Genomic DNA, 27,692 nt, shown 5'->3' on the forward strand with positions numbered 1-27,692 from the left:
GATTCTGCGGTGGAGGATCGAGCTCTCCACCGACAACTACGTTATCTTGTATCGACCTGGGAAGCTCAATGAGCCCCCAGATGCCCTATCCCGCGGTATATGTGCCAGCACACGAGTAAACCAGCTTCGGGCCCTCCACAACGACCTCTGTCACCCGGGGGTCTCCCGTTTTTTTCACTTTATGAAGGCTCGCAACCTGCCTTACTCCATCGAGGAGATCAGAACCGTGACCAGGGACTGCCAGGTCTGCGCGGAGTGCAAACCGCACTTCTGTTGGCCAGACAGGGCGTACCTGGTAAAGGCCTCCCGCCCCTTTGAGCGCCTCAGCATCGACTTCAAAGGGCCCGTCCCCTCCACTGACCGTAACGTGTACTTCCTCAACATTGTTGACGAATACTCAAGATTCCCCTTTGCCATCCCATGCCCTGACATGACCTCCGCCACGGTCATCAAGGCCCTGCACAGTCTTTTCACCCTGTTTAGGTTCCCCACCTACACCCATAGCGGTCGGGTTTCCTCCTTCATGAGCGACGAGTTGCGTCAGTTCCTGCTCAGCAAGGGCATCGCCTCCAGCAGGACGACCAGCTACAACCCCCGGGGCAACGGACAGGTGGAGAGGGAGAACGCGACGGTCTGGAAGGCCGTCCTCCTGGCCCTTCGGTCTAGAGGTCTCCCTGCCTCCCGCTGGCAGGAGGTCCTTGCCGATGCGCTCCACTCCATCCGGTCGCTCCTGCGTACCGCCACCAATGTGACCCCTCATGAGACGATGTTTGTTTTCCCCAGGAAGTCCACCTCAGGGGTCTCGCTCCCGTCCTGGCTGACGGTCCCAGGGCCCGTCTTCCTCCGGAAGCATGGGAGGAGCCATAAGTCGGATCCACTGGTCGAAAAGGTCCTTCTCCTCCATGCTAACCCCCAATATGCCTACATGACACACCATGAAGGCCGGGAGGACACAGTCTCCCTTCGGGATTTGGCACTCACAGGTTCCCCAGTGACCATCATCACTACCCCCGACCCTACACCGTCTCCCCCCATTGCTACTCATCTACTACGAGACGCAGAAGATGACACGCTCCCGGACACGCAGGCCTCGACACCTCATCCGACACCAGTGTCCACACCACACCCGGGATTGAGGCGGTCGCAGTGGAAAGTCAGAGCCCCCGACAGACTCGATCTATAACTTAACCCGTCCACTTCACCCCCGCTGGAATCTTTTTTTAACAGGGGGTGAATGTGGTAAACCACTGTATTGTATTGTACTGTTGTATTGTTACATGCCTGGGCTTGTCCCTGCTGGCTCCGCCTGTGGCTCCTCCCCTCGGGCTCATGTATAAAGGTGGCTGGTCTCTGCCTCTGTTCCAGTTCGGGATCAGAGGCCAGGAGGCTTTCTGTTTAGTGCATTAAAGCCTCAGTTACGTTTACCACTCGTCGTGTGTTCATTGATGGCATATCAGGAACGACCCTCCGGGTCTTGGCCACAGCAGCACTCTCATCTTCCTCAACAAGATACACAACGAGCCCAGTGGTAGCGGCCACGCTGAGAACGTGGACCCATCTGAGACAACACTTTGGGATAGCCAAAATGTCCCCCATGGCTCCCATATGCGGCAATCACAGATTCCCCCCAGCCATGCTGGATACCACCTTCAAAAGATGGAGGCGGGATGGGGGCACATTGATGGTCGTGGACATCTACGTAGGGCACAGACTGGCGACACTAGACGAACTGATGAGGAAGTGGAGCTAACAAAAGGACAGGAAATAAGACACCTCCAAATAAAACACTTCCTCCGCAAAGAGACAGTAGGATACCCCAGGGCCCCAGGAACCACACTACTAGAGGACCTGATAGGCACAAGCAACGGGAAGGGGGTGCTATGTGGGAAAATATACGGACAGCTACTGGACAGAGCCTGGACTCTACTGGACGAGACCAGACAAAAATGGGAGGACGAACTGGGGACAGAGATAGGATGGGGACTGTGGAGCGAAGCACTGAGCAGGGTGAACTCCACCTCCTCCTGTGCAAGCCTAAGCCTAATGCAGCTCAAAGTGGTGCACAGAGCGCACCTGACCAGAACCCGAATGAGCAGGTTCTTCCCGGGGGTGGAGGACAAATGTGAGCGGTACCAGAGGGGCCCGGCCAACCACACCCACGTGTTTTGGGAGCGCCGGGGGGGAGGGGGGGGAGAACGTGGAAGGGGGAGGAGCCATAGACCGATCCAGAGGGCAACAAAATGCACATAGGGTCAGTTAAACGAAGCACAAACAAAACCTCTCTGTGTAATATTAGAAATTAGCGCGGGCGAGAAAAATGTGATGTGTATTTGTAGAACTGCTTATAAATATGGGAAATGCCAATAAAATGATTTATTTTTTAAAAATTTACAATCATGGGGCAATTAGGGGGCAATTTAGCGTGGCCAATCTACCTACCCTGCACATCTTTGGGTTGTGGGAGTGGGACCTACGCAGATACGGGGAGAATGCGTAAACTCCACGCGGCCAGTGACCCAGGGCCGGATCCTCGGCGCCGTGAGGCAGCAGTGCTAACCACTGCACCACCATGCCGCCGTCTGAGCTTCCATAACACCAATGTGAGCCCTCCTGGGAAGCTATCAACAGAGGTTTAATCACGATGGACGTCACTGTCATATTCATGATGCTGACCTGTTATCCAATTTGGACAGAGATGACTCCATGCTGCCCCAAAGTCCTGATTTAGGCTTTGAGACCTGAAACTCAGCAGCAGTGCCCTCTGCTGGGCTAGTTTGTGATCTCCCCCTCCAGTGGGTGGGCATCTTTCTATCCCCCACCATAGTTCCTGCACACTAATGGCCACTGATTGACCCCATAATGATCCCTCCTCTAACTTGCCTTCTAAATGATGCGTAATGCCACACTCTGAGTTGCTGTTTGCTAGGGACACATCAGATAATGCTGCACCTTCAAGAAGGTTGATAAATTCTTGATTTCGCGAGGAATTAAGGGCTATGGAGAGAGAGCGGGTAAATGGAGTTGAAATCAGCCATGATTGAATGGTGGAGTGGACTCGATGGGCCGAATGGCCTTACTTCCACTCCTATGTCTTATGGTCTTATGGTCTTAAGGTTGTGTCACTGAAGTGACAGGGGCTTCAACATCTTCAGTACCTGCAATGAAAGCAAAGAGAAAGTGTTAGCTTTTAGTGTGAAGGCGGAGCAGAGAGCGATGAGAGGTTGTGGAAAGCAGCCGCAATTTGTCATGGAGTGTGTAAAATTAAATATACCTGCGGAGAGGAAGGAGATCAGGGGTGCAGAAACCCTACTCAACATGTCCTCAAACCTTGCCATGTGCCATGCTATGAATCTTCCCCGTCACCGTTTTCCCCAGGACGACCAGTATGTCCTCCTCCAGGCGGAAAAGTGCGTGCGAGAAAACCTGGCCTCCGATGTTTCCTGCCATTTGCTGAAGATAGAAGCTGAAACTTAAAGGGATTGACGGAAGGCCACCACGAGGAGCGGAGACTGCTGTTTCATTTGACTCAACAAGGAAAAACTCACCCGGCCCGGACGGGAAAAGTATTGACAGATTTTGATAGCTCTTGACATCCCTGCGATCCATTTTGAAAATATGCCGGTCAGGGTTCAATACTTCATATATTGTGTGCAAGCTGTGAAGGGTGTGTAAGCAAGAGTTACAATTGCAGCGAGAGAAAGAATTGCAGAGTGTGAATAGGAGAAGAAGGAGATGGAGTGAAGTGTGAATCAGACTCAGGGGGGGGGCCTTCAAGGTGGCCAGACCAGGAGCTACCGATCAGCGGGCGCAATCCGGAGGGGGCCTATCTTCTTCCGCTGTCCCGCTGTGTGGCTCCGCCATGGTGCGCGGGGGCCGACATGAAAATGGCCGGCACGCGCATGCGCGGACCCGCGGCTGGCCCCCACGCACATGCGCGGACTCGCAATCGGACGCGCAGGGCCCCGTATCGGCAGCAGGAGCTGCGCGGCGCACGCTGGGGCCCTGCTATCCCTCTTAAATTGGCGAATCACTCCGGACTTTTTGAAAAAAGTCTGGAGTGATTCGCGCCCGTTTTCCGGCATGCGTTGGGTCATAGTCCCATTTTCGGAGAATCCCAGTGAAGATTCTTACCTGACTACTCTTGCTCAGGTCATTGAACATTTTCCACCATTGCTGCCATGTCTTGGGAGCTAAGCTCTTGGCATTTCCCACCTCACTGACCTCTTTCCATTAATGGCAGAGATTTTGCCCGATTTTTATGCAACCCTCTCCCCTCCCAGTAGAGGAACAGCAGGCTGGATTCTCCAATTCCCGATACCGAAATTGCGGTTAGCACTGTGGCTTCACAGCGGCAGGATCCCAAATTCGATTCCCGGCTTGGGTCTCTGTCTGTGTGGAGTCTGCACGTTCTCCCCATGTCTGCGTGGGTTTCCTCCGGGTGCTCCGGTTTCCTCCCACAAGTCCCGAAAGACGTGTTGTTAGGTCATTTGGACACTCTGAATTCTCCCTCTGTGTACCCGAACAGGCGCCAGAATGTGGCGACTAGGGGCTTTTCACAGTAACTTCATTGCAGTGTTAATGTGAGCCTACCTGTGGCAATAAAGATTATTAATTAATTATTATTAAATCTAAGAGTCAGTGCAATTTATAGTATTTACCCCTTAGCTCCCTCTCGTGGCTAGTTTTAACATGATATTAACTCTTCACATGCTGTACATTTGTATAATGCCACAATGAGTGAATGGTGCTCTACTTTGTGACAATATCTTCTTAATTTGGATAGTTAACATTAGAAACAAAAACCATACAGGCCCAAAAGTAGCTGGCAAAATAACGACAAAGCTAATAGCATTTGTCGTTATTTGTGCAATAAATGTCAAAAGAATGTCCGGCAGGGGCAGGTGTGGAATTAAACACGGAAATGGAAAAGTAGCTCTTCGAGATGAACTACTCGGCCTTTTTTTGTAATCCAGCATTTGTTGCTCATCCCTAATTGCCCTTGAGAAGGTGGTAGCGAGCTGCCTTCTTGAACCGCTCAACTCTATGTGGTGTAGGTACACCCATAGTGCTGGTAAGAAGGACTTTGACCCACCCACAGTGAAGGAATGATTGTACAGTTCTGAGTCAGGGTGGTGTGTGCCTTGGAGTGGAGCTTGTCGGCAGTGGTATTCCCATGTATCTACTGCCCTTGCCCTTTGAGGTGGTAGAGGTTGCAGGTTTGGAACGTTCTGTTGAAGGAGACATGGTGAATTGCTGCAGTGTATCTTGTCATTGGTACACACTGCTACCATTATGCATCGGTTGTATAGATGTAAGGGTATGAATATTTGAGGTGGTGAATGGGATGCTAATCAAGTGGACTGCTTATCTTGGATGGTGTCGAGATTCTGTAGTAATCCAAGCAAGAGAGAGTACTCCATCACATTCCTGACTTGTGGCCAGTAGATAGAAGGGCCGGGCTTTGGGGGCTCAGGAGGTGAGTTACTCACTTGAATTTCCAGCCTCTGAGCTGCTCCAGTAGTCACAGTATTTATTCGGCTAGTCCAGTTAAGTTGTTGATCAATGATAACCCCCAGGATGTTGGGGGGAACTTGGTGAAGATAATTCTGTTGAACCTCAAGCGAAAATAAATGATCTCTTGTTGGAGATGATCATTGCATGAGGCTTTTGTGACATGATAGTTACTTGTCACTTATCAGCTGAAACAGAATGTTGTCCAAACCTTGCTGCATTTGGGCTTGGGCTGTTTCAGCATCTGAGAAGTTGCAAATGGTACTGAACACTGTGCACTGAATATCCGAATTTATAACCTTCTGGTGGAAGGTCATTGATGAAGCAGCTGAAGCTGGTTTGATGTATCTCCCGACCCTGAGAAACTCCTGTAGTATTGCCCCGGGACAATGATGATTGGCCTTCAACAGCCACAACGACCTTTCTTTATGCTCGGTATAACCCCAGCCAGTGGAGGGTATTACAATTATTCGCATTGAGTCCAATTTTGATCCTTAATGTTTCGTGAAAATAACATCTCACGTCAAACGCAGTTTCTTTACTAGTACTTTACTTGTTGTCCTTTCAAGGACAACATCTTCAAAAAATGTGCTGAGCGAAAAGGATGCCATGTAAAAGGCACTGTGCCACTTCCAGCTTGCCCTTTTAGGAACTCTTTTTTAAAAATTCATTTAGGGGATGGCTGGACCAGCATCTGTTACCCATCCCAAATTACCCTTGAACTGAGTGGCTTGCTGGGCCATTGCTGAGTCAACCACATTAGTGTGGGTCTGAAGTCACATGTAGGCCAGACCAGGTAAGGATGGCAGATTTCCTTCCCTAAAGGGGCATTAGTGAACCAGGTGGGTTTCTACGACATTCATTTCATGGTTATCAATAGACTTTTAATTCTGGATTTTTATTGAATTCATGTACCGTGGTGGGATTCGAACCCAGGTCCCCAGAGCATTAGCCTGGGTTACTAGTCCAGTGACAATACCACTATGCCACCGCCTGCCCTCGCAAAATATGAAATGTAAAGTCGATATAACAGTTGGGTCCGTTCATTGCCCTGCCAGAGGAGAGTTTGGGCCATTATTCTAGTACCAGTACAAAATGCGATATCAGATGCCAATGTCAGTTTTGTGTGGTCAGTAACAATTTTCATGTGTTTATTCCAAGCCATTTAGTAGAAAGAGACATAATCATTGATGATCTACAACAAAAGCTGCAATGCAGTAACACAGCTGCAGAGAACCTCCAAGAGAAAATTAAAGAGTTATTGGAGGAGAACGGTCGCCAATCTGAAATGATTCAGAGCCTGAACAAGAAAATGGCAGAGCTCGAGATTGATCGCAAGGAGGCCCTGCAGAGAGTGGCGGTTTTGCAAAAAACAAGAAGCAAGACCTCCAACCGTAACCGAATATCACCAGCTCCTTCTCTGGAGCGAAAGAAACTACAGGAAATTTACAAAATCACCTGTGAGTTAAATATTTCCAGCAGGCAGCTCCGATCTGTGTTTAATTTTAAAATGGTTGAGATCAGTCAGCTCATAAAGCAACTTGTGAATCCTGTGCTGAAGCTACAAAGCATGGAAGCACGATCAGCACAAGAGATCGAAGACCTACGTTCTTTTTGCAAGAAGGAAGCTTTGGAAAAGAAATTGCTTCGCAACAAACTGCAAGAGCTTTGTGGAAACATCCGCGTGTTTTGTCGCTGCCGGCAGGATCCAACGGCTCGGACCGTACTGGGGTTTCCTTCAGACGGGGAGATATCAGTCAATCAAAATGGAAATAGGAAGGTGTTCTCCTTTGATAGAGTTTATCCTCCTACCACCACTCAGGTAAGCAGTGGTGCAGACTCACTGCAATTCACTCCCATTGGCTTTTCCGTTCTCACCTCACCTGGTTGTTTTCACTATCTCCAATCATATGGCAGCTCCAAACTACAGCTGGGTGCTGGACCATTGTTATTCCAATCCAAAAGTTGCTATTTCCATTTTTGTGACAAATCATCGCACTGAATTTGACAGAAAATCAATTAAGAGGTTATTGCACTTGAAGGTGTACAATAATCGAAAATATTGGTAGTTTATGAATCTTGAAATAAGTATTAATCAAAAGATTGAAATCAGAGTGGAAAGATCACATAAACAGGTGCTGCTGATGTGCTTTATTTTTCTTATTAAATGTGCCACTGTTTAAATAAGCGAAATAAATGAATAACTATAGCTCTACTTTATCCCAATTTGGATATAATAGTTAAATAATTATAATGATTATAAGTAGTTAATTCCTTCTTGAAGCTTTTCCTCTAGGTGTAGGAGAGGTTTCCTGAGCCCAACACGCTTTGGCAATCTGGTCCTCCTTGCCAGAGTTCTTGCGTATATTTGGTTTGATCCAGCATTCCCCCGCTGAGTGTCTAACCCGTGTACAAAGGTGACATGGTTGCATCTTTACAGCCTTGTTCCGTCACTCCAGCTCCTGTCTGTGAGCCATCTCTTGTTGCTAGATCCTTAGATGTACCATTTATGGAGCTACATCACAAACAGTAAGCAGCTTCCTTTAAATTGCGGAGTCCACAAACCAGCCTGTCTCGAAGAATATCATCAAGTGTTGCACCAAATTCACAATAATTAGCTAACCTTCTTAAAGTTGCTTTGAATTTTAAAATGCTTTCGCCATCTTCCAAGGCACCAAGGCAGTGGAACAGAAACCTTCTGCAATCGATAACGGACTTGGAGAGAAATGTCCCTCTAAGATTTTCAGTAATTCAACATAGGACTTATCTCCTGGTTTTGCCGAGTGAACTAAATTCTGTAGCAGCTTAAAAGTTTTCCGCTCTACTGAGCTGAGAAAAGTTGTGACCTTTATTATGATCGCAGACCAGACCCCAACAGTGGCTAGGATACTGGACCAAAACCCCAATATTTTATTTTAATTTTGTAAGTCTGTGAGGGAAGGATACTTCACTCCAAGAGTTATTGCACAAAGAAATAGGGATATGATATTTTAAAACAAAACTGTATTACTAACATATTATTAAAATCTTTAACATCACACCCAAAATTAGCTTACAATTACCCGTTAAGCAATACTACTCAATACTGTGAATACAATAGCCTTAATTGCTATCTTTATTCCCACTTTAACAACAAGAAAATAAACAATCTGAGCTCTCAATCCACCCTAAATACTAATAGCACAGAATAGTATTTGCTTTACAGAGTTACTCTTTGAGAAAGAGATCTCTTGATACTGCTTTCCAAAACAGATTTGACTCTGGTCCAAACCGCTACAGGAACTCTGGTTGGATGTCTTCAAAAGCTGTTTTCAACCGGCTTTTGCAACTCCCCTTGTCCTCAGACAAGCCTACACTGCTTTAAATACCGTTAATCTATTTTAACTAACTTACAGTGAGAACAAACTGCCTTACTTGGTCTCAGCTTCATCCAAAATCAGAACAGAAACTGAAAATGCTTTCTCAAAAAACCTGATGCCTTAGCTCCACCCAGAAATGACATGATCTCACCAAGCTAATTAACACCCCAAGGAATCCCCTTAATCAAAACAAAAGTGCACGAGCCCAAGCTTTTACAATGGTTAATTGCACTTCATGCTCCAAAAAGATTTGTTACCTTTCAAAGTAAGATTTTTTTTAAAACGTGACTTCAACAGTCAAACACACTCTAACCCAGGCGTTTAACCCATACTTCACTGAATATTTATAATACAATATATCTGAAATTTCTATATTCATCATATCTTTAGGTCCTACAGTATCTGATTTGCTGTGAGAAATAAATGGAATCTTTTCTCATATGGATTCCACATCTCATAATCCTTATCAAATGCATCCATGGCACCCGTTTCTCCTGCCATTTTATGATCCCAGCTCCTAAGGTCTACACTTCCTTCCTTCCGATTTTTTAAAGGAAGGTATGGCACAAGCGATCCTCTTTACAAGGAATTAGGGATTCTTCTCCATTTTGCCTGACTGCAGTTTGACTTTTTCCCCCAAGTAGTGGCCCATGCAGAGTTGGCAGACTTCAAGATCCTCGTTTTCTGCAGCCCGGTTAGCTTCACCCCGTGCAAGGTCCCTACAGCCCAGATCCCACTCACTTCAATGCAAGCAAGTCATCCCCGATTATCAGTCTTCTGACTCACAGTTGCAGTCAAATTTTAAAAAAAACTTTCTGCATCAGTGGCAGTGTCTTGCCAGATGTGTGTGTGTGTGTGTGTGTCCAGTCCCCAGAACCTTTCATTGCTCCCTGTGCCGTCCCATTGTCAGTCGTCAAATTCTTCTTTTTCAGATTCCTGCCTCAATCCTCATCGCCAGTTTTTCTATTCTGTTATATTTCTTTGTTGCCACAAAGAGAAAAGGTTGGAGGTGTCCGCAATCTGGATCCTTGTAAAGCACGATGAGAGGTTTATTAAAAGGGGTTGCCCATAAAATGAAAGGTGATGAGCTGCCCAATGCCCGCGTAAACATTCTGCTGACGTCACTAGACATCACATGATGATAAACTAGCAGAAATTATTTTCTGATACATAACTTCTCCAGACTCTAGATCTTGAATACATATAAGAAAATGCCAGGGTTCTAATATTGACCCCTGTGTAACAGCATTGCAAACCTTCCTCCAGTCTGAAAAACGTCCATACACTGTTTCCTGCCACTCAGCTAATTTTGTATCCATGTTGCTACTGTCCCTTTCATTCCATGAGCTATAACTTTTATATGTTATACAGGTGAGTCGAGTGTTTAATTTAGTATCATATCTGATGAATTCCTAATATGCAGAAATCTGGGACTGAATTGTATCGGTCTGGGACTAAAAGCAGGACCTTGCCATGTATCGGAGCCCGTTAAGAATTGGGCAGCAGGGCAGCACAGTGGCACAGTGGTGATCATTGCTGCCTACGGCGCTGAGGACCTGGGTTCGAATCCCGGCCCTGGGTCACTGTCCGTGTGGAGTTTGCCCATTTCCCCCATGTCTGCGTGGGTTTCACCCCCACAAAGATGTGCAGAGTAGGTGGATTGGCCACGCTAAATTGCCTGTTAATTGGAAAAAATTATTGGGTACTCTAAATTTATTTTTAAAAAAAAGAATTGGGCGCCGTTTTTCTGATGATACCCATTGGGACTCGATGGTGACCCGTCTCCCAGATCTGCTAGCCCAAACAAAAGGCGGTCAACACCGTAGCACCACTGCTAGCAATGACCACAGCTGAGGCCGTGGCTCCCAGGGTAGGCTCCAGTGATGGTGGTGTGGGTGGGACATATTTCAGTGGCAGCTCCTCAGTCTCAGCAGCAGTCATTGCCTCCAGGGGGGCTCTCCTTGGGCCACATAAGTGGCTGTAAAGGAGGGACAGGTAGACCTACCTACCTGATGATCTCCCCACATGACAGTGGTCCCTCCCAATGTGGACAAAATGCCAGCTGGAGCAGAAAGCTGTCCTTAAATTTTTTATTTAAAAAAAATAAATTGAGAGTACCCAATTCATTTTTTCCAATTAAGGGGCAATTTAGCGTGGCCAATCCACCTAGCCGGCACATTTTTGGTTTGTGGGGGCGAAACCCACGCAGACACGGGGAGAGTGTACATCCTCACACAGACAGCGACCCAGAGCCAGGGTCGAACCTGGGACCTTGGCGCCGTGAGGCTGTAGGGCTAACCCACTGTGCCACCGTGTTGCCCTAAGCTGTCCTTAAATTGGCACTTAAATAGCTCAACTGGCCACTTGATGAGTGGTCTTGCTGCTGAGGTTCCCACTCTGATCTACCATGTTTCATAGGTAGATATCCATTTACCGAATTAAGCAGAAGTCATTCTGAGGATTCACAACTGTTTAATTGTGATACTAGAGTTCATCACAAAATCACGTTTCCACTCATCGCTTCTGGATCCTTTCCCTGTCCAGAAGCTATTCCCCTCTGGGGGAATAAACTTGCATTTGAATACAAGCTGCAACAAGCATCACCTGCTTTCAATTCATTCTGATCCAAGACCATGTGCGGGATTCTCCCCTACCCGGCGGGGCGGGGGGTCCCAGCAGGACGGAGTGGCATGAACCACACCGGCATCGGGCCGCCCCAAAGGTGCGGAATCCTCCCGGGTCCTTTAGGGACTAGGCCCGGGCCGGAGTGGTTGCCGTCCCGCCAGCTGGCGTGGAAGGCCTTTGGCGCCACGCCAGACGGGGCCGAAGGGACTCCGCCGGCCGGCGGAAGTCTGCGCATTCGCGGGAGTGTCAGCCGCTGCTGATGTCATCCCCGCGCATGCGCTGGGGGGGGGGGGGTCACCTCCGCGTCGGCCATCGCGGAGGTTGATGGCCGACCCGGAGGGGAAAGAGTGCCCCCACGGCAGAGGCCCGCCCGCGGATCGGTGGGCCCCAATCCTGGGCCAGGCCACCGTGGGGGCACCCCCCAGGGCCAGATCGCCCCGCGCCCCACCCCCCAGGATCCCGGAGCCCGCCCACGCCGCCAGTCCCGCCGGTAAGGGAAGTGGTTTGATTCACGCCGGCGGGACCGGCATTACAGCAGCGGGACTTTGGCCCATCGCGGGCCGGAGAATCGGCAGGGAGCCTCCCGCCCAACGGCGCGGCGCGATTCCCGCCCCCGCCGAATCACCGGTGCCGGAGAATTCAGCGGTCGGCGGGGGCGGGATTCACGCCGCCCCCCGCCGGGTCGGAGAATCCCGCCCATGGCTTATGCTTAAAGGGGCCTGTATTTCTAACATTGTCATACCATGGCAGCAGGAAACCATTGGGCTTCCCTCTCAATGTCCTCCCCTGACATATTGCCATCCCTCCTGCCTTGAAGACTGTTTCCATTGGGCTGGAGTCACAAAATGACCGATTGGTATCTACAACAGCTGTCTTATTTTGATCTCAGTGGACCTCTGCCACAAAGAAAGAACCTATAATTAAAGATCTAAGATGTATCTGAGATTATTCAGAAGAATTAATAAAATTACCATTTATCTAATGTCTTAATTTGTTGTTGAAATTTCTTAGGAGCAGGTGTTTGAAGGAACACGTTCCATCATCGCATCTTGTGCGGATGGCTATAATATCTGCATCCTAGCCTATGGTCAGACAGGCTCAGGAAAGACTTACACAATGATGGGTAATGAAGATAATCCTGGGGTGACCATAAGGTCAGCACCAAAATGTTGCGCTGATGTTGAAACTACCGATGCTATTTTGCACGAAGAATCTATCACTTGTAAAGATTAAATGAGCCAGTTTTGATACTTTAGATTGCAAACTAAATTATTTAACTATATTCTTTAACCTGGCCTAATTATATATGATTGTTCATTTACTTAGGTCAATCAGGGAACTTCTACGAATATGCCAGGAAAGAAAAAGCGTCAGGTATACCACAAAGGTAATCATTATCCTAAAGTTTTCAAAATTGGGCAAATACGTAACATTTTTTAAAAATCCCAACAATTTTAGTATTTTTGGAGATGATAGTTCCCGCCCTGTTAGAACATAGAACATAGAACATTACAGCGCAGTACAATAGATATTGTTTGAAAAGTCTTACTGCGAGAATTTGGACGAGGGAAAATTTATTTGCCTCACATAACCACGAACAATAGTTTGCATTTATAGAGCGCCTTTAAAACTTCTCAACCCACTACACAGGCTCAGATTAAAATTGACACTAAGCTGAAGAAGGGAATTAGGGTGGATGCCCATTCGACAATTCATTTAAAGGATGTTCTTAAGGGGAGAGGCGGAGAGGTTTAGGAATGGAATTCCAGCGCTTAGGGCCTAGACGGCTGAGGAAGGCACATTTCTCAGAGGACTGTACAGATGGAGGAGTTTACAGAGATGTGGACAAGACCATAGAGAGATTTGAGCATATGGATGCCTCCCCCAAGTTTGCCAGGTGTGACAGTCTTTGCTCTTCTTGAATCTTTTTATCCAAGATTATTTTGGGTCTCATATCTTTTTAAAAAAATTTAGAGTACCCAATTCATTTTTTCCAATTTAGGGGCAATTTAGCGTGGCCAATCCACCTAACCTACATATCTTTGGGTTGGGGGGGGCGAAACCCAAGCAAACAGGGGGAAGAATGTGCGAACCCCACATAGACAGTGACCCAGGGCTGGGATCGAAACTGGGACCTCAGTGCCGTGAGGCAGCAGTGCTAACCACTGCGCCACCGTGCTGCCCCTGGGTCTCATAGCTTAAATCATTTCTTAAATCGGGCCTCTCACGATCCATTGCCTTTTCAACTCTCTGCGACTTTACTGAACAGAATCTGTACTGGTTCCCAGTTTCCTCTGTTCCGTTAACTCCAGACTTCTTGGAAACTCATCTTTGTTTCTCTAGTTTCATTAACTAGCTGGACTTTAGATTTCTAGCACCTGTTTTCTTTTTTAAAAATAAATTTAGAGTGTCCAATTCATTTTTTCCAATGAAGGGGCAATTTAGCGTGGCCAATCCACCCACCCTGCACATCTTTGGGTTGTGGGGGTGAAACCCATGCAAACACGGGGAGAATGTGTAAACGCCACATGGGCCGTGACCCAGAGCCGGGATTAAACCTGGAACCTCGGTGGCGGAGGCAGCAATGCTATCCACTGCGCCACTGTGCTGACCAGCACCTGTTTTCTTAACCATTACTCCATAGTATGGCTTTGCTTCTAGCAAGGCTGAGAGAGATGTTCCCTCTTCTGTTATCAATTGCTTCCAGAAGAGCTGTGAGAGCTGGCTTCTCTCTCACTACTTATCTTCAACTGCAATCAAATTAGCCAAGCTAAAACGTAAAAGCCTCTCTACCTTAGAAGGCCCCTGTTGTTAAGCAACTGCATCTGGCTTAATTACTTTTCATGTTGTTGCCCTCTCTAAGCACAATAGAATCACAGTTCGAATTTAAACCAACCCCCACACATACAAATACCTTTGTCCAGCGTAAACCTAACGATAGGTTTTACTGTTCCAGGCACAGAAACATTAAATTGAACCCACTTAATTCTAATGTTTACCAACACAAATATAAATCCCTTAAAACTGCCTTTGTTTTGCTAATAGGTTGCAGTGGGAGGATGAGGGCACATCGATGTGCCCTTGAAGTCAGGTAATGGAGTATGGGAGCGCCAAGGCTATGCGAGCAGGCCCCCAATGAAGGACAGGTGGGACAGGGGGAGGTCACTCGGGGAATGTTGCACCATTATCACAGGGTGACCATTACTGTAGGTGTACCTCTCTGTGGGACAAACACTGTTCATAAAGGAGGCCTCTTCCCCCACCCGTCACTCCCTGGAGTCTGTTGGGAAACTGTCAGGGTTTATCTGGCTGTCTCCTAATGCAGCAACTGTAGGAATATTCTTGCGCTATATATAAATATATGTGTAACACAAATGAGGTAGGTGTATAACATTTGTTTGAGGGTCTCTGGTGGGGTTTATTTACTGCTAAATCAGCACAAGCAGGAGAGTAATCTCTGCACATATCATGTTGTCAAGGGTACTACTGTGCAGCGGAAGACTATGGCTCCTGGTCATCACATAATAGCATCCAGGTATCTGGCTCATCTGCACGTTGGGCTTCTTAAAGTGACATCACTCTTAAAGTGATATTACACCAACGGCAGACCCACAACCACTGGGATAGTGCCAACTGAGGTAAGATGAGGCTCTTGATTGGCTCCATTGGGCTCCAGGCGGATGAGCCTTCTGCCACCTTTCCTGCTGCCGGTATGAGTGCCCGACAGCAGGAAGACATTGGGGCATGCCACCCAATCCTTTCCTGTAGCATTTACAAACCTTCCCACCACAGTCTATCGCCAAAGGGCTGCAGGTACGATCTCTGCACCAGCTCTCTGCTGCAAATACTTGTCCTGTAAAAAGAACTTTGCTCTAACTTGCAATTGAGTAAATATGGGCAAATTGCAAGCATTTCAAAAATGCTAAATCATAACCAATTCTGACCTAACTTCGATCTGGAAGCTCGGCTGAATGCTGCACAATCTATTTTCCCCCAGGTCCAAGTTACACAGGACCACAGTCTCTGCAGTCAGAAATCAAATATTTCATGTGTAGTTTACATTTTGAGATAAAAGGTTCTTAAAATATGACTGGACACATCCAGGACATTTTTAAGCTTCGCTCTTTACACGGCAGTCTTTTTCACTTCCAGATATCCATTCTAGAAATTTACAATGAAGCTACTCAAGACCTGCTGTCAACGCAGCCGAACGCTGAGTTGGAGATCAGGACCCAGGGAAAGACTGTTGTCATCCCTGGATTAACAGAGATTGAAGTGAATACTGAAAATGACATTAGGAGAGTGATGCAGCTTGGGAAAAAAAACAGAACAGTTTCATTGACAAAGATGAACTCTGAGAGGTCCAGGTAATCGAAATAAACAACCTGACTAGTTATTGTAGTCAACACTGTAAATTTACATCCTGTTGTGTATCAACAAATGCTGTTTTACATGGGGGTGGTAAGTGTTCACAAATGACTCTTCTTGTGCTTGTTATATTCTTATTTATGGAATCAATTTATGCACATAGAATCATAGAAAAGTTACAGACGGAAGCCATTCAGCCCATCATGTCCATGCCAGCCACCCGGGTGTCCTTTCTAATCCCACCTCCCTGCACCGGTCCATAGCCCTGTAGCTTACAGCACTTACGGTGCAGATCCAGATACTTTTCAAAAGACTTTAGGGTTTCTGCCTCCACCACCAACTCAGGCAGCGAATTCCAGGCTCCCGCTGCCCTCTGCGTAAAATAGTTCTTCCTCATGTCCCCTCTACACCTCCTGCCTTTTATCTTGAACCTATGTCCCCTGGTTCTAGAGTTCTCCACCAAGGGAAACAATTTTATCCTGCCCACTCTATCTCTTCCCCTCATAGTTTTGTACACCTCAATTAAGACACCCCTTAGCCTTCTTTGTTCTAAGGAAAATAACCCCAACCTATCCAATCTGTCCTCATAGCCACACTTTTCTATCCCTGGTAACTTTCTTGTGAACCTCCTCTGCACTCTCTCCAGAGCAACAACGTCCTTCCTGTAATGTGGTGACCAGAATTGCACACAATACTCCAGTTGTGGACTGACCAGTGTTTTATACATTTCCAAAATTATATCCTTACTTTTATATTCTATACCTCTGCCAGTGAAGGAGAGCATTCCATAGGGGCTGTTTAGCACAGGGCTAAATCGCTGGCTTTGAAAGCAGACCAAGGCAGGCCAGCAGCACGATTCAATTCACGTAACAGCCTCCCCAAACAGGTGCCGGAATGTGGCGACTAGGGGCTTTTCACAGTAACTTCATTTGAAGCCTACTTGTGACAATAAGCGATTTTCATTTCATTTCATTCTTTACAACCTTGTCGCTTGAACTGCTGCCTTTAGGGACCTGTGTGCCTGTACGCCAAGATCTCTCACTTCATCTACATTGCTTAGTATATTCCCGTTTATTGTGTACTCCCTATAACTGTTTGACCTCCCTAAATGCATGACCTCACATTTCTCTGTGTTAAATTCCATCTGCCACGTTATCACCCGCTCCACTAACCCATCAATATCATTTTGGAGATTATAGCTATCCTCTACACTGTTCACTATTCGGCCAATCTTTGTGTCATCTGCAAATTTCCCAATCATGCTCCCCATGTTCATGTTAATATATAACACAAACAGTAAGGGTCCCACTGAGCCCTGTGGAACACCACTTGAAACAACTTTCCAATTGCAAGGGCAGCCATCGACCATTACCCTTCGTGTCCTGTTACTAAGTCAACTTGTTATCCGGTTTGCCACATTGCCCTGTATCCAATGGGCTTTCACTTTGACATAAGGAGGCTCTACAGTGGAATTGCTTATTCTAATCTCACTTTTTCACTGTCTTTTCTTATACTAATCAAAATCAAATTTAAATGCTCTCACTCAATGGTCAACTGTTGTAAAGCTTACTAAACCCTTGTGTAAATACAATTAATTTACCTTCCTCTGATTTTTTGTAAAACCCCTTGATTGCTGTCCCGATCTGTTGACTAATTTGCCCATTTGCAGAAGCCATGCCTTTACCTTTTCAACACCTCCTTCCATAGTTTTGGAAACCTCTTTGAATTCCCTTCTAACCATCTCTCTTCCGATGGGGAAAAATAGAAAAGAAAGTTGAATTGAATTCTGCGTCTTGTGGTGTAGGTTATTCTATGGACTATCCCACAACATGCTTCTTAAACACATGTGGCAGATGTTTTTCGGGAATTGTAGTGGCAGGATCTGGGGTAGGGGGGTAGGAACGTAATGGGGGGCCACACACGGACGACCCCTCGATACAGTCCTGCCGCCAGGCACATTTCCCAGGGCCGCCTGCGACAGAAATCGGCTGCCTGTACGACAGAGGCTGGCGATTATTAAAGCCCCAATTAAGGTGGTATCACCAGCTTGCCAGCATCAGAGCGGCCGTTCGCCAAGCGTAGAGCCCCCCGGCTTAATGGGGACAGCCTCCGAGTCGACCATCTGAGCCGGATGCTCCATCCCACAAAGTGGGAACCAGGGAAGAAAAGGCCAGCCTACTGCCCCCATCAGGCCATTCGGAGGAGCTTCCCCTTCAGTCAGACGGACGGGCTGGCTTTCCTCCGATTGTGTTTAGTTTCACCCCCGCCCGCCTCTTATCTCTCCCAGCAGTGCCCGGTGGGGCCACCCTCTGATTGGTCTGGTAGCAGCTAAACCCCGGGAACACTGCTGAGCTGCTCTCATTGCCAGCGTGTGGGCTTGGGACCTCATATTGTCCCGATATCAGGCTCCGAAACCTGCGGTAAAATTCTGCGAACCTGTTAGTACGCTTTGTGCACCGTGAGGTGAGGAGTTTTACTATTGGAAATAGCATGCTTAATATAACCATCCAGTGTCAGTATGAAACTGTATTGTCGGGCATTGCACAGTTACATAATCTTCTGCTATTCTGTTAGGATTCAACCTCAGAAGCGTGATTTTTAAAACTTTTTTCCAATTAAGGCGAAATTTAGCGTGGCCAATCCACCTACCCTGCACATCTTTGGGTTGTGGGGGCGAAACCCACGCAAACACGGGGAGAATGTGCAAACTCCACGCGGACAGTGACCCAGAGCCGGGATCGAACCTGGGACCTCGGCGCCGTGAGGCCACAGTGCTAACCCACTGCGCCACCGGGCTGCCACAACATCGTGGGCCGAAGGGCCTGTTCTGTGCTGTATTTTCCTATGTTCTATGTTCTAATTGGTGCTAAGTTACATTTATAAAGCACATTTAACATAGTAAAATGTCCCAAGGCTCTTAACAAGAGTGACAATAAGATGGCTAAATCCCCAACTATCAACATCTTGTGTCGCCCCTCAGAAGGTGGTGGTGAGTGGCCTTCTTGAACCGCTGCAGTCCCAGAGTCTGCAAGGGCAGGTAGAGGTTGGGAATTTTGTGGTGAGTAAACTCACTTCCTGACTCCCTTGCTTATCCACCATCTATAAGGCGCCAGTCAGGAGTGCGATGGAATATTCTCCACTTGTCTGGATGAGTGCAGCTCCAACAACGCATAAGTTTGACACCATCCAGGACAAAGCAGCCCCACTTGATGGCACTCCATCCACTACCCTAAACTTTCTTTTAAAAAAAATAATATTTTTATTCAAATTTTTACATATTTTCAACAAACCTCTTACAGAAATAAGAAAAAAAACAAAGAACACATAAATAAACATCTTATAGCTATGTCACGCATTCCCCCAATATACAAGCCCCCCATTAAATGATAATAAACACAGTAGTAAACACAAAGTACCCCCCCCCTTGCCCCCCGGGTTGCTGCTGCTGTCCACCTCCTAACGCCCCGCTAGAAAGTCAAGGAACGGTTGCCACTGCCTGAAGAACCCTTGCACAGATCCTCTTAAGGCAAATTTTACCCTCTCCAATTTAATGAACATGCCATGTCGCTGATCCAGGCTTTCACGCTTGGGGGCCTCGCATCCTTCCACTGGAGCAGAATCCTCTGCCGGGCTTACCCTAAACTTTCAATCCCTCCAACACCAACACGCAGTAGCAGCGGTGTGTACCATCTGCAAAATGCACAGCTGAAACTCCCCACGGCTCCTTCTACAGCACCTTCTAAACCTCCGACCTCGAGAAAAACCGGGGCAAAAGATTGATGGGAGCCTGACCACCTGCATGTTCGCCTCCAGGACACAAACCTTTCTGACTTGGAAATATATCGCTGTTCCTTCACTGTTGTTGGGTCAAAGTCCTCAAATTCCCTCAGCACCATGGGTCTACTTACACCACATGGACTGCAGCTGTTTTGAGAAGGCAGCTCACCACCCCCCTCTCAAAGGCAATTAGGGATGGGCAATGAATGTTGGCTCCGCCAGCGATGCCCATATTCTGTAAAACAATACATTTTAAAAGCCAATTTTAGGGCTGTTATTGCGATTTTGCCCATAAGAAACAAAGCTGAGACTTTCCAAAGACACTTCGCGTCAGAATTTTGCAGTCAATTGACCACGGTTTTCATTTTATGACCTGGGATGGATTAAAATCAGGACCAAGGTGCTAGCCCTGAGCCCTCAACCTTGCTCACCTTCGGGCAGATGATTCAAACAGATTGAAAACTGTCGTCATGAGAAGAAACAGAGTGCTATTTTAAACGGGATTGATCTCAGCTGAGGGGTTAAGAACATAAGGCAACGCAGAATAAATAAGGAAAATGCTTTCGGTCCATCGAACCTGTTCTTCATACAGGGCATTTTACAGCCCATCGTTTCATGAAATTATTGAATTGCTTCCTTAACTACAAAAGTAATTGTGTGAAACGCGAACATATTTCTCCATTTTTACATTCAATGTCTCCACTATTAAACCGTAACTGGTTGGATTGGATTTGTTTATTGTCACGTATACCGAGGTACAGTGAAAAGTATTTTTCTGCGAGCAGCTCAACAGGTCATTAAGTACATGGGAAGAAAAGAGAATAAAAGAAAATACATAATAGGGCAACACAACATATACAATGTAACTACATAAGCACTGGCATCGGATGAAGCATACAGGGTGTAGTGTTAATGAGGTCAGTCCATAAGAGGGTCATTTAGGAGTCTGGTGACAGTGGGGAAGAAGCTGTTTTTGAGTCTGTTCGTGCGTGTTCTCAGACTTCTGTATCTCCTGCCCGATGAAAGGAGTTGGAAGAGTGAGTAAACCGGGTGGAAGGGATCTTTGATTATGCTGCCCGCTTTCCCCAGGCAGCGGGAGGTGTAAATGGAATCAATGGTTGTGAGGCAGGTTCGTGTGATGGACTGGGCGATGTTCACGACTCTCTGAAGTTTCTTGCGGTCCTGGGCCGAGCAGTTGCCATACCAGGCTGTGATGCAGCCTGATAGGATGCTTTCTATGGTGCATCTGTAAAAGTTGGTAAGGGTTAATGTGGACATGCCAAATTTCCTTAGTTTCCTGAGGAAGTATAGGCGTTGTTGTGCTTTCTTGGTGGTAGCGTTGACGTGGGTGTACCAGGACAGATTTTTGGAGATGTGCACCCCTAGGAATTTGAAACTGCTAACCATCTCCACCTTGGCCTCATTGATGCTGACAGGGGTGTGGACAGTACTTTGCTTCCTGAAGTCAATGACCAGCTCTTTAGTTTGGAAAGAGTTACCTTAAGCAGATGGCAGGTTCCTGATCTTTGAATGAACTGAACTACTTTACGTCATTACTAATGTTCTCATGCATTCATTTTGCAGGACTGATTCAAGTTTGATCCTCCTCTAGCTCTTTAATTCTTAATTTCTAGGGATGTGGCGCAGCGGTTAGCACTGAGGACCGAGGTTCAAACCCTGGCCCTGGTCACTGTCCGTGTGGAGTTTGCACATTCTCCCCGTGTCTACGTGGGTTTCACCCCCACAACCCAAAGATGTGCAGGTTAGGTGGATTGGCCATGCGACATTGCCGCTTAATTGCAAAAACAAATAATAATTGGGTACTCTAAAAATTTTTTTTTAAATTCGTAATTTCTATTGATTAACCTGCATAGGAATCTGCACTTTCTCCCCGTGTCTGCGTGGGATTGCTCCAGGTGCTCCGGTTTCCTCCCACAGTCCAAAAATGTTAGGTGGATTGGCCATGATAAATTGCCCCTTAGTGTCCAAAAAATTAGGTGGGGTTTGTGGGTTATGGGGATAGGGTGGAGGCGTGGGCTTAAGTAGCGTGCTCTTTCCAAGGGCCGGTGCAGACTCGATGGGCCAAATGGCCTCCTTCTGCACTGTAAATTCTACGAAGTGTCCTTCATTGTTGTCACGTGAGCATTAGTCATGCTTCAGAAAAGGGTATTCAGCCATTAAGCGTTTTTACAAACCAGGTTTTATAAGACTCTAATATCCATGTCTATCCTCTTTGACCTCCAGTTCACGTTCTCATCTCCTGCAAATACTATATGTGACAGGAGTGGATAATGCCTCTGAGGCTATATACCATGGCACACTCACACTTTGTGATTTGGCAGGATCAGAGTGTATCTCCAAAACAGAAGCTACTGGGCAAAGACTGCTAGAGGCAGCAGCCGTTAACAAGTCCCTGACTGCACTCCGACAAGTAAATGCATTTTGTACTTGCTAGAATGCTGTTGTAAGCTACCAACAACTTTTAGAAATGTTGCTTGCCTGATTTTGTGGTCTGGATTTGCTGTTCCAATCAAATATTCATACGCAAATTCAACTAGTTGAACTTTTGGAATCTGAAATGTAAATTCACTCCTCTCAGGCTGAGCAGTTGCAATATAAGGTCAAAGGGTTTGCAGAGGAAGAGAAACATAGGGCTGAATCTTTAACCAGTGGTTGGAGACCAGACATTGGGGGCTTGTTTTGGATTCCAAACCCCATACAGCGTACTTTAAATACGCCCATCGCGATTTCTGAAGCTCTAGCCAATTAAAGACCAGAGAATAGGCTCCCCCACCCCGAGTGCTCAAAGGTTGGCAGCTCCATCACTGAGGTGGGAGATGTTGATGTGAGGCTGCAGGCAGCAAAGGACGAGTGAAGGCACAGTTACTTTTATTTTTTTTAATGTCACTGATGGCTGGCAATGATCCTAGAAGGAGATTCTTGGTCCATTGTGCCCCCACGCCCTTTCTGCCCTAAGCCCAGCATGTCGGCCTGAACTTGGAAGCTGCCCACTTTTCATGAGGATGAGGTCTTAAAAGAGCATTGAATCTAATTAGCCTAAATTGGATACCTGCTGTTTGCTGGCACGCGGACAATCTGCTCTCTCAAAATACCTTGGCATCAGGATTGTGGGGAGGGACCAGCACAAAGGCCAGAGGAACAATATTGTGTGCCCGCCCACCCTTTGATTCAGATCCTGCTCTTTCTAAAACATCAGCTCGAATAAGTATATCATGTGTTTTGCCATTTTCTCAGGTTAAATTATTTCCTCTCTTCGATGAAGATGACATGTTCACCCCCTGCTCTATAGCCGAGAATAAGACATGTCAAGCCAGAAGAAAATAAAACGCTTGCCTTCTGTAATACACCACCTCCTGTCGATGGTTGCAATGATTAATCATGGCTCCTCGATTAAATTTGCTTTAGTTGTTGTTCCTGATGACTTGAAGATGAACTAACGAGTGTTGTAAGACCATTCTACAATGTTAATTATTATACTTTCCTTCCTCCGTTTAAAGTCAGATATTTAAGACAACAAAATAAATCAAAATGCAAAATCCATTCTCCTATCGGCAAATCAGGATGTAGGCTTGGACACTGAAATCATTTACACCAATTGTATCTATCTATATATATATATAAATGCAGCTTTCCTTTACCTGCATCTTTCTGGAAAATAACATCAGAGCTTTTTGACGCTAAAATCTAGCCATATTTTATTTTGCCCTAAAAAGAGAAAGGTAGTGTTAAAATGATTTGCAACTTGTTTGATTCTGTTCCTTCTTATATTGTAGGTCCTTATAGCCTTGAAGAATAATGCACTTCATGTGCCATATAGAAACTCCAAGCTCACGCATCTACTTCAGTCAGCTCTTAGCAGAGATGCCAAGGTAATGCTTAATTTGGGGATTCTTCGTTGTTTATTGAATAATGACTAATTAATAGGCCATTGTTCCTTTGAACGATATTGAAAAGACACTGGAATGATTGGGGAATAAATTATTTAATGCAGCTGCTCGCATGTCCCTCCACTTTGTTTCTGGGCCAGCTTCAGGAATAAATAATGAATTTACTACACTTGGATCTGATTATATATCGAACCTTGGAAAGATTGAGGTGGCAGGACAGGCAGGAGATGATGCTGCAATCTGGTTAGGCTGACCGCAAATCAAATGGTGGCCTTTGTCATTTTGTAGATAATTGGTGATGATATCGCGACATTACCAGCTTCAACATCAATTCACGGAGTTTCTGGAATGGTAAATAGGGAGTATTGCCTCCTCATTATATGTAATCACATTTAATTCAGATCCTACGGGAAATTGTTGATACATTCTGCATAATGTCTCTTATTACTGGGCTTGAGCAAACGATCTTTGTAAAGCTGAAGTAATATTTAGCTAGAACGTGGGGGAACCGGTGTATGGCCAGTACTCTGTATTGTAACACTGGTTGTGCTGTGTACATGATATATCCCAATTAGACTGTCTTACTCCTTTTAATCTGAGTTCCACTATGTCACAGCAATAAGACTGCCCGAAACAAAGTCACTATGCATTGTGAACATAGTGTACTGTGCCTCCTTGAGCACTGTGTGGCATTTGACATATCATTCACAACATTCTCATCTCCTTTGTATTCCAATGCAGCCAACAACAATTCTTCTTGTTTTTCTGCTACTTCCAGTGCAAATGAATCCACCCTTCTTTTTCCTCACTCACGCTCACCTACTTCCTCTAACCTTCTCTCACTCCCACTTCACCCCCGCCCCCTCAGTGATCTCAACAGGTCAATGGTTAGTTTCCATATATTTGTTGGCGCTATCCAACTCTACCTCCCCTCATTCCCTCGATTTACTTTTTGTGCGTGTTACTAGATTGCCTGTCTGATATGAAGATCGGCCAGAATTTCCTTTGGCTGAACACTGGCAAGAGTAAAACCATTTTACTTGCCGCCAGCAAAAGCTTCGACTCGGTCACCAGCTTATCGTTTAGGCTTAAACAAACCTGCTGAAATTTCCTGCATTAGGACTTCATTCAACTCCGATCAAAAGCATACCCAGAACTGAGCTGAATTTCGAATGCCGTGTCCTAGCCTTCCTCATTACTTCATTCCACCTCTGCAAGTTTGCAATTTGCACCCCTACCTTGTTACCACTACTGCTGAAAAAGGGTGGCACGGTGGCTAGCACTGTTTCTTCACAGCGCCAGGGACCCGGGTTCGATTCCCGGCTTGGGTTGGTCACTGTCTGTGCGGAGTCTTCACATTCTCCCCGTGTCTGCGTGGGTTTCCTCCGGGTGCTCCGGCTCCTCCCAAAAGACGTGCTTGTTAGGTAATTTGGACATTCTGAATTCTCCCTCCGTGTACCTGAACAGGCGGTGGAATGTGGCAACTAGGGGATTTTCACAGTAACTTCATTGCAGTGTTAATGGAAGCCTACTTGTGACACGAATAAAGATTATTATTATTATCTGTCAACTGACGCTGTTCCCTCTCGACTTGACCCCTTAAATATTTTCCTTATTGACCTTCCAAAATGCACAAATGTCAGCTTGTCCAAAACCCTACTGCTGACATCCTGCAGACACGGAGGGTGGGATTTTCCAGCCACCCAATGACATGTCTACTCTCGGCAGGAGCGGTTTGTCAGTGGCCGCGAGCGGGATCTTCCGGTATCACTGTTGTCTACGGTGTTTTAATTGGCTTGTCTGTCTGCTGCTGGGACATCTATCGATGGGGTTTGCTGCAGTGGGACTGGAAGATCTGGCCAGTGGGAAGGACGGGACAACCGCGCTCTCAGTCTTGTCCATCCATCACTCCTGCATTCATTAACTCTGGGCGAGATTCTCTGATTTCCCCATCCGCCGGCGCGCCACTCACTGGCGGCGGGATTCTCTCTTCCTACCGCTTGTCAAAGGGATTTCCCATTGAAGGCATATTCCAAATTTTCAACCTGTTTTACAAATGCCTCATTCCCCCCTAACTCTTCAAACCTCCATCCTTGCCCGTTGAGACTCCAATGCATCCCCTCTCCTTCACCGCCAGTAATGGCAGAATTTTCAGCAATCTCATACACCCTCTAAAATTTCTTCCCTAAATCCACCTCCCTTCTACTATTCTCCCCAATTTTAAAATACTTTCCTTTTTATTTGTGGACACGTGAGCATTTGTTGCCCCTCCCGAATTATCCTTGAAAAGGTGGCGGTGACCACCGCCTTGTAACAACATTGGGAAATGATTTCCACACTGCAGTTAGGGAGGGTGTTCCTGGACTTTGATCCAGTGACAATAAAGCAACAGCTATATTCTTCCAAGTAAGGATGGTGTGAAACTTGGAGAGAGCTCGGAGTTGGTGACTTTCCCAGATATCAACCACTCTTGTTCTTCGGGCTGGTAAAGATTTGAGGGTTTGAATGGTACAGTCAGAGAAGCATTGACCAGTTGCTGCAAAGCGGTGAATATTACTCCGTGCACCAGTGGTGGAGGGAATGAATGTGTAAGGTGGGTCCCAGGCAAGTATGTGGTTTGTACTGGATGATTTTGAGCTTCTTGTGTGTTATTGCAGCTGCACTTGTCCAAGCATATTCCTGAGAATATTCCATCACACTCAAGATTTGTGCCTTGGAGATGGTGGACGGATTTTAGGGAGAGTTAGGAGTCAAAGTACCTGCCACAGAATTCCCAACATCTGACAAACTCTTGTCGCCACAATATTCACGTGGCTAGTCCAGATAAGTTTCTGGCCAATGTTGATTCCCAGGGTGTTGATGGTGGGGGTTTCAGTGAGGGTAGTGCTGTTGAACTAAGCAGAGGTGGTTAGGTTCTTTCTTGCTGGATGTACCCTGGCACTTGCATGAATTTGGTTTGGTACTTATGTCCCTAAGCCTGAATGTTGTCCAATTCTTGCTGTGAGGGGGACATGGGCAGCCTCACTATTTGAGGAGTTGCGGAATGGAACACTGCAACCCTCATTGAAAATTCCACTCATTTAAAAAAAAACATTTTTATTAAAAACTTTCCATTCAGGGGCAGCACGGTGGCGCAGTGGTAGCATTGCAGCCTCGCGGCGCCGAGGTCCCAGGTTCCATCCCGGCTCTGGGTCACTGTCCGTGTGGAGTTTGCACATTCTCCCCATGTTTGCGTGGGTTTCGCCCCCACAACCCAAAGATGTGCAGGGTGGTGGATTGGCCGCACTAAATTGCCCCTTAATTGGAAAAATGAATTGGGTACTCTAAATTTATAATAAAAATTCCATTTAGAATAAATTTTATAACCAAGCCCACATTACCCACAATAGATTTTACACGAAACCAACATAACAAAAACCCAAGCAACTGTACACACCTCAGGGCAGCAAGGTGGCACAGTGGTTAGCATTGCTGCCTCACGGCGCTGAGGTCCCAGGTTCGATCCCGGCTCTGGGCCTCTGTCCGTGTGGAGTTTGCACATTCTCCCCGTGTTTGCGTGGGTTTCGCCCCCACAACCCAAAGATGTGCAGAGTAGGTGGATTGGCCACGCTAAATTGCCCCTTAATTAGAAAAAATTAATTGGGTACTCTAAATTTATTTTTAAAAACTGTACACACCTCATCCACAAAGAGTAGAGACCCCCCCCCCCCACTGCCTCCCACAGCAACCGATTGTGACTAATTCCTTAAAGTAAGCAATGAATGGCTGCCATCTTCAGTAGAATTCCATTAGGGCACCCATCTGAGGTGCTGGGTGGAGGAGAAGACCTCGACCCCAGAAGAAGACAAGGACATCTGCCTTCACCCCGGTTTGCAGCCCTGGCAAGTCTGACACCCCAAAAACGGCCATTAGGGGACAAGGCTCCAGATCAATATGCAGAATCGCTGACCTGGTGCTGAAGAAGGAGACCCAGCAGCTTACCAGTTTGGGACAAGACCAGGTCATGTGTGTGTGTAGACTTGCGGAACGCTCCAGCCCCGACGCAACATGCCGCGGGGCTTCTGGGTCTGGAAGCGGGACAAGGCCCGGGGGGGGAGGGGCGGGGACGAGGCCGGCCCGCCAATTGCGGACCAGACCCCACCTG

The 27,692-nt window shown here is 46.7% G+C and overlaps 1 protein-coding gene across 1 annotated transcript in view; it reads left to right on the top strand.

Moving 5' to 3' along the window:
• Positions 1-27,692, top strand: part of LOC140395971 (uncharacterized) — a 111,520-nt gene that overhangs the window by 76,010 nt on the left and 7,818 nt on the right. The window contains exons 9-14 of the mRNA XM_072483998.1: positions 6,673-7,333; positions 12,507-12,649; positions 12,822-12,882; positions 15,648-15,862; positions 21,885-22,071; positions 23,435-23,530. Coding sequence (XP_072340099.1) covers positions 6,673-7,333; positions 12,507-12,649; positions 12,822-12,882; positions 15,648-15,862; positions 21,885-22,071; positions 23,435-23,530 — 1,363 coding nt within the window. The remainder of the gene's footprint in view (positions 1-6,672; positions 7,334-12,506; positions 12,650-12,821; positions 12,883-15,647; positions 15,863-21,884; positions 22,072-23,434; positions 23,531-27,692) is intronic.

This window comes from Scyliorhinus torazame, chromosome 19 (genome assembly GCF_047496885.1).
Source record: "Scyliorhinus torazame isolate Kashiwa2021f chromosome 19, sScyTor2.1, whole genome shotgun sequence".
In the NCBI taxonomy this organism is placed as follows: domain Eukaryota; kingdom Metazoa; phylum Chordata; class Chondrichthyes; order Carcharhiniformes; family Scyliorhinidae; genus Scyliorhinus; species Scyliorhinus torazame.